The 7,861-nt window shown below is 32.7% G+C and overlaps 1 protein-coding gene across 1 annotated transcript; it reads left to right on the forward strand.

The window, feature by feature from the left end:
- The first annotated feature begins 467 nt into the window (after nucleotides 1-467).
- On the forward strand, nucleotides 468-7,529 carry LOC132172461 (uncharacterized). The gene is made up of 4 exons (XM_059583969.1): nucleotides 468-969; nucleotides 2,969-3,106; nucleotides 6,777-6,857; nucleotides 7,308-7,529. The coding sequence occupies exons 1-4, from the start codon at nucleotides 469-471 to the stop codon at nucleotides 7,422-7,424; spliced, it is 837 nt and encodes a 278-aa protein (XP_059439952.1). The 5' UTR covers nucleotide 468; the 3' UTR covers nucleotides 7,425-7,529.
- Nucleotides 7,530-7,861: the final 332 nt, after the last annotated feature.

Below are 7,861 nucleotides of genomic sequence, written 5' to 3' on the forward strand. Positions count from 1 at the left end.
GTGCGCCATCAAGGCCATACTGCCACGCATGCACGTCCGGTGCACCATACTAGAATATAAACATTCAAGTAATACAATAGCTTAGTTTGAGTTGGCCCGGGCATTATAATATATCTCAATTGTTTTCTATATTTCTCATGTGAAACTAAAACTCTTTAAATAACTTACATGTATTGTTACATTATATATACATACATAATTATATGAACTTTTTGAACTTTTTTGCAAGACTCTTCATAGTTCTTCCTACATGTGTAACACGTTCTTATACTAAAAAAAGAAAAAGTCATGAAACGAAAATGATGCCTTGCCAGATAACTACTGAGAATTTTTCTTAAAGAAGTAAACAAGATACCTTACTTCAAGACACAATGTGTTTTTTGTCAGCCATGGCTACTCCAAAGTGGTCTCCTTGATGCTACAATGAGATAGCCGATCAAATTTCCCAAAAGCACAAACCATAGCTCCATGGAATCTTCACTTTTCCTCCGCCACGGCCCTCTGCCCCCTCTCCGCCTACGCATCCCTTCCCCTGCAACGGTAACAATCCTTTCATCTCTTCCACTCACCAACACTAAAACTTCAATTCTTCACCGCCCACTTGGGCATGGCTTCGGCCCTGTTTGTGCCATTAATGGGTTCCCAAAAGCTTCAACGAATGATGATGGGAAGCAAATTGTGAGAGAGAGTGTAGGGGCGTCTCTGGCTCTGGCTTGTGTTCTTGGAATAATCAGCTGCGGTTGTACGATGAGTCCTCCTGTAGCCATTGCAGTCAATAGGGCTCAGAAAACTATATCGATGCCAGGATTTTCACATATATACCCGTTGGATGGGAGGGTGGCGCTGAAATCGTTGCTGGATACGAGTGTCTACCTTGCTTCAAAACAGAGGAAGCCCAAAAATCCTGTTTTGCCGTCATGGGAAAGTAAGGATAAGCCTACACCCAAACAGGTCGCTGCCAGTTTTAAGGTACATTTCTCTGCTCACTGCAGCTGCTTGATTCTATCTATCTATCCTCATAATATTATGCATATCATATGACTTTGTATTAACAATTTTGAGTGATGATAAAGGGAACGCCGGGCGTGCCCACGCCCGGCTGATTTAATATTTTAAAATAATAAAATATAATATTTTATTATTTTAATTATAAAAAAAAAAAAAATTAAGCTAGACATGCATGACTGTTCACGTACGCTTGGCGTTCTCCGTATCATCACTCAACAATTTAATATTAAAAACTTGTGCTAAAAATGAAGGGTCAAGCTGCTTGAGCATAGACGGAATTAGGATTTTTCCAGTCAAATGAAGGGTCAAGCCTAATTTTTAAACAAAAAATGCACATATATTTAATCTAACAAAAACATTGTAAAAGAAAATTTGAAAAACAATGGGACTATGGTCCTCTTAGAGCCTATTTGGAAATTGAAATTGCGTTTGAGGGGCCTAAAAGTACGTTTAATACTAAAAAAATTCATTTGAAAAAAAATAGTCGTTTGGGAAAAAATTTAAAAGCGCATTTAAGGGTCTAAAAAGCTTAAAAATAACAAAAACGCACTTTTGGTAAAAGCTTAAAAATAAGGCTTTTGCCAAAACCACTTTTTTGACTCAAAAAATCTATTTTTCAAACGCAATCACAAATAGGCTCTTAGTCTTAGAGCATGTTTGAGAAATATAGCTTTTAAGTAAAAAAAAACCTTTTTTTGACAGAAACTTCATTTTTATGCTTTTAACAAAGTCATTTTTTGGCTTTTTGAACTCTTAAAAGTATTTTCAATTTTTTTTACCAAACATATACTTTTTTCTACAAAAAGGTTTTTATAAATGATAAATACACTTTTAAGCTTATCACGGCCAAACATGCTCTTATTGTGATTCCATCTATGCTTTTAGCAGCAGTAGACTAATTACCACAATCTTGAGGTATTACAAGTAGCATCTTGTAGCCCTAGGAGGGCCGACTTATTGCTAGGTTAGGCAGTCATCGAAGGCCCTAATGGAATAAGGCACAAGTAGCAATAGTATAATTAAGTATTTTAAAAAAAAAAATTATAAAAAAAAACCTTCCTAAGGCCTCAATTATAATAAAAAATAATTACAAAGAATCGAATAGCAAGAAAAATGAAAATCTAGATCAATGGCACCCCTAAAGTTGTAACTAAACTCAAATATTTAATTTTCCTTGAACATAAAACCAACATGTCGGCTTATTTGTTTATTAAAATAATGTGTAGAATAAAGTAAATTTCATTTTGTTGAAATTAAATTCTACGGAAAAATGAATTATATGTAGCTCGATCAATAGATAATATGTCATTCATTCATTGAAACTAATTAATGTTTTGCAATAGAGATAAATTCTACATGTCACTCAAAAAAAATTGAAGAGCTAGTTAGGTATCAAAAAGTGAGAAGAATAATTTTTGGGAAAAGCACACTTTACCCCCTCAAAGTTTGGGGCGATTTTCAATTCGTCCACCAATGTTTCAATTTTTGCAATGCATCCCCCCAAAATTGCAATTTTTTTTTTTTCAATTCGACCAATTTTATCCAAAAATTTCTATATTACCGCTAATTTATTATTATTTTTTTTTATAAAAAAATTTTAAAAAAATATTCGGAGTGGCCGTAGCCACCCTTTGGCCATTTTTGCAATCCCCAATTTTTTTTTTTTTTTATAAAAAATAAAAAAGTAAGAAAATTAGGGGCAATATGGGAATTTTTAGATGAAATTGGTCGAATTGAAAAAAATTTGCAAGTTTGGGGAGGTGCATTTCAAAAATTGAAACATTGGTGGTTGAATTGAAAATCGCCCCAAACTTTGGGGGGGTAAAGTGTAATTTTTCCATAATTTTTAATTAAATATTAAAAAAAAAATGATAGCTGATACAAAATATATCAGATCAAATAATCAATAAATAATGCTATTTTTTTAATAGTTTTTTTTTTTTTTTTGACAAATAAATAGGAAATGGCAATGTGGCTAATGAAATCTGGGAAGAGTGAAGATGCAGTGAAGCTTCTGAAAAAGGCATGTAAGGACTGCTGGGATTCGGAGACGAGGTTCAACCTGGAGCTGGCACTAGTTGAAGTTCTCATCTGCCTGGTACACAACTTTCTACTTTTGGAAAGCTCTGTCATCTCTTGCACCTTCCGATAGCATAGTATCGCTCAAAGTTGACTAAATTAATAAGAATTTAACAAAAAAATCAGCTTAATATTGAATTGATGGATCTATGATTTGGGAAATCGGAATTAACTTTGATATGTATAATCTATTACATTATTATTATTATTATTATTATTATTATTATTTTTTCCTCTGGGGAACAAAATGAAAACTAATTGAGAATATCAGAAAAGAAAATGCAGCATTATAATCATCGAATGATGATGATGATGATTGATGTTAAACCTAGCCATGGGAATTCACTTTGTTAAAATATTACTTTTCAGAGTCCGTTTGGAATTGCGTTTAAGAAATAGAGTTTTTAAGTCAAAAAACGCTTTTTGGCAAAAGCTTCATTTGTAAGCTTTTGTCAAAAGTGTGTTTTAGCTATTTTTAGGCTTTTTGAACCCTTACAAGCACTTCCAATTTTTTTTTACTAAACGGGTACTCTTTTTTTTTTTTTCAAATATATTTTTTGAGTGTTAAACACACTTTTAGACCTCTCAAACGCACGCCTAAACAGACCATAAGTAATTAAGTTGAGTATTTTAAAACTTTTGAAATAATTGATAATTTAACATGATATTAAAATAGAAGTTTTGAGTATCATCTGGGCTTACATGTGTGAGGGATGTTCAAATATTAATTTAAAGGAAAAAAAAAAAAAACACTTTACCCCTGGCGAAAGTATGCACCACACCTCTTTTCGTTTTGGTGTCAAATGTTCAAAAAGCACAATCTACTCTCCATAGTGTCTAACCGTGGCAAAAAAGACCATCCGTCAACTTCTTTCATCTTTTTGGATGGAAATCCAATCACGTGGGTCGCACGTGACTTTTTAAGAGACAAACTCTTGAAAATGCTCCAAAAAAAAAAAAAAATTAATTAATTAATTAATTAATTCTTTTTAAAAAATAACCAGTAGTCCACTCACTCCCTGTGGTCATATGGGGTTTGGTCGAGCCCGCATTCAAAGGGTTTCGACATCCCGCATTTGACCACATGAGGGTGGTTCACCATCTCTATTGTTGCTGTGGATAATAATGATGAATAATATGTAATCGAAAAAAAAGAGTCAAGACACAGATTTAACGTGTTTTGGCAATGTGCTTACATCTACAGAGAGTGCGTCTTTATTTTACTATTAATGATTTAGAGTTGCATCATAATATATATATAGAAAAACTCTAATTGTACAGACGTATTTTGTCTACTTGGCCAACAATTGGTATTCTAAAATGAGTCACTAGTTTCAACAATCCCCAAACTAGCTGTGGTGGATCCATTTGGCCACATGAGGATGGCCGAACCAGTACCCCTAGTGGCCACCCCCATTTAAAAGATTAACCCCTAGTTGTCAAGCCACCTCCAATGTGTGTGTAATATATATAAATATTCTTTTCTTTTTTTCTTTTTTTTTTTTTGGTATTTTATCTTCTATGTTTTTGACACTTTAGCACTCGGGGGCATTTTCGAGAGTTTCTCTCTTAAAAAGTCACTTGTGACACTTGTGATTGAGCCCAAAGAGATAGAAAAAGTTGACGAAGGGTTCTTTTGCCATTGTGAGAAACTTTTTTTTATTTTTATTTTTATTGTATTATTATTTTTTTTTTGGGTGGGTTGATTTTTACTTTTTCAACATTGAACGCCAAAACGAAAAAGGGTGAATACTTCTAGAAGATAGTGTATTTTCTCATAATTTAAAAGATTAAGCATTTAAAATAACTAATAATTTAACAAGCTCTAGTCTACATATCTAAAAATTCCAGTAGCAGCAAATACTTATTGTGACTGTTCTTGTGCATATTTCAATCAACTTCCTTGATGATCATATGTAATCATTTTCTCCTTATTGAATTAGAAAAAAAAAAAAAAAATCAACTTCTTGATGGAGCTATGAAATTCGTGGGCCTAACTTATCTCATAAAATCGGTTCTATAAGAGAGGTCGCTCACTCCTTATAAACATGCTCAAAATTTTGTTCACAGATGATGTGAGATTATTCATGCTTCACTTCCAAATTCTTAGTTGTAGGAAGTCATGGCAATATTACCAGAGCATTATCTTTGAACAATACTGCCTTTGAGGTCCTCATAATTACATTGTTTTGTCCAAAACGTGTGAGAACTTGAGCAACAAGGATTTGAATAGCATGAGTCTATCATATGCTGCTGCTTCTCATCATTCTCTTGGTTTTACAAATGTTTCCTTGTCTGTTAATGAACCTGTTCCAAATTATGGCTAATGGTCCAAAAAGGATGAAATAGATTGAGAGAAAATAAGATCCATCGCTAGGGTAAACCAGATCAGCACCTGGTTAGAGCATCTCTAGCAAAAGTAACCAAAATAGCTACTTAAAAAATATAAAATTTTATTTTAGGTAATCTTTTTATTTATATTTTTATTTATATACACTCTAATAGATTCTTTATTGTACTATTTATTTTCTTCAAATATTCTTTTATGCGGGAGAGAGTGCGAAAGAAAGAGAGGAAAAGAGAGAGTGAAAGAAAGAAAGGGATAGAGAAAATAATAAAACTCTTTTGTAGTGTGAATAGTAAATAAGTAAAAGAGCCTACTTTTAGAGGTGCCAAAAAAGCTATTGAAAATGTAGAAATTTCTACTTTAACTACTCATTTTTCTGTACACACTCCAACAAATTCTTTATTTTACTCTCTATTTTCTTTAAATATTATTTTGTGTGAGAGAGTGTGAAAGAAAGGAGGGGGGAGAGAGAGAGAGAGAGAGAGTGAAAGAAAGAAAGGGGAAGAGAGAAACTAATTAATAAAAAACTTTTGTAGTGTGAATGGTAAATAGACATAAAAGCCTATTTACTGTTCACACCATAAGAAAAATATGTTAAAATAGCTAATCTACTGGACACAAAAAAATAGATTATAATAGTGAAATTTAGTTATTATGAGTCACTTGCATATTCTGTTGGAGATGCCCTGTTCACACTTTAGGAAAAAAAAAAGAAGTTAAAATAGCTACTCTAGAAAGGTATACTGGTGGACAGTGAAAATAGATACTTCTTTATTTATGGGGTGTTACAGATGTTGGGTTAGTCTTTGGCGAAGACAGTGGTATTGGTTCTAGTGTCATGGGATATGTCAATTTAGATTATGCGAGTGAACTGGTTGTGACACAAGGAGATATCACATTGAAAAAAATTGTATGTTGGTTAAGCCAATTTTAGTTCTCAAGTTCAAGAGTTGATTGTTATTTGTAGCTTACAATTGCCCTTATGGGTGTTGGACGAGACGTTAGAAGGAAATTTGTACTTGGGACTTGATGACAAATCACGTCAAGGTGAAGATTGTTACAAGTTACTTGATTTCCCATGTCAACTCAGGTGGGGCCAGCCATTACTCCTTTTACTTTTGGTATTGGTTTTGTTTCAGAGTGGAAGTTGGTCTTTACTACTTCTACAACTTGGATTTGGAGTTCCTATATAAGCCGGCAATCTTGTCTTATAAAAGGAGACTCAAGACACAAAAAATAGCTCATAACAGTTAAATTTAATTATTATAGATCATTTGCTTATTCTCTTAGAGATGTTGTTAGCATTCTTGTTGTCTTTAACCCGAAGAATTAATATATACAGGGGAAATATCCAGAGGCCTTGAAGTGCGACTGCTTCCGGAGTTCAGGTGGCCCTTCAGATGGTCGACTTCTTCTTTACCAGGTGTGTGAATTACTAGTAATTTTAGAGCAAAAAACGAAAATGAAAAGAAATTAATGAAGAAAGGTCGCAAACACCCGCTTTAGTGACTTTTGGATTTGCGATTTTAAAATATGCGATTTGAAAACGTGATTTTTAAAAATACATTTAAGAGTAACATAAAATTGACTTTTAGAACTACTCTATATTTCCGATATTGAAAGGAAATATATTAAAACGATATTGTAGGTTACTCACTTTTTATAGGATTGAATGTAATAAGTTTTGATGGTAATCAATATTTATCTCGCTATCTCAAATTTTCTATAAATATGAGCGTTTTGTATTATAAATGATCAATGAATAAGAGCAAAATGTAGTCTTTTTTTGTAATTCGAACCTTTTAATTATTTGTATTTATTTGGTTATTTGCAATATATATAAGGGTTTTCATATTAATTCCTATTTGTACAGGCTATTATATACACAATGTTGGGTGATAGGAAGGAGGATGCAAAGAAATGTTGGAGAGAATACGCAAGAAGTGTTGAGGGCATTGAAGATTTCCCCAACCCCGAAGACTGGCCGTAGCAATTCATGTTGGTGTATGGCCGATAAAAGCATTTCAATTCCGATATTTCCTTAATTCCGTTTTAACTAGAACTATATGCACTTCTTTGTTTAACTATTTCATTTTTTTTCTTTTGTTTTTGCTTTTTTGTTTTGTTTTCAATTTATAATCGTTCATGACTACAATGCATTGAGGAAGCATAGCTTGTATGAAAATTGTTTTATGCCTTGTTATTAGAGTACATAATGTTTACTTAATATATATAGGATTTGAATACATAATGTTTTATGCCTTGTTATTAGAGTATTAGGTTGCCATGTTACTAGAACAATGTCATATTTTAAGCTTCAAAGAAAGGTGTCGGCCTGGATTTTGTGGCTGCAAAGGACGGACGTCTATATATCTAGAAGAATTACAAATAAAAAAAAAAAAAAAAAGTGTTCATTACAATTTTTGT

Source organism: Corylus avellana, chromosome ca2, assembly GCF_901000735.1.
Source record: "Corylus avellana chromosome ca2, CavTom2PMs-1.0".
Taxonomy (NCBI): Eukaryota; Viridiplantae; Streptophyta; class Magnoliopsida; order Fagales; family Betulaceae; genus Corylus; species Corylus avellana.

Bases quoted from the DNA above. Each gene is read 5' to 3' on its own strand.
- LOC132172461 (XM_059583969.1), top strand. From the start codon at position 469: ATGGAATCTTCACTTTTCCTCCGCCACGGCCCTCTGCCCCCTCTCCGC. The intron at 970-2,968 runs GTACATTTCTCT...ACAAATAAATAG, and splicing joins AGGTCGCTGCCAGTTTTAAG to GAAATGGCAATGTGGCTAAT. The intron at 6,858-7,307 runs GTGTGTGAATTA...CTATTTGTACAG, and splicing joins GTCGACTTCTTCTTTACCAG to GCTATTATATACACAATGTT.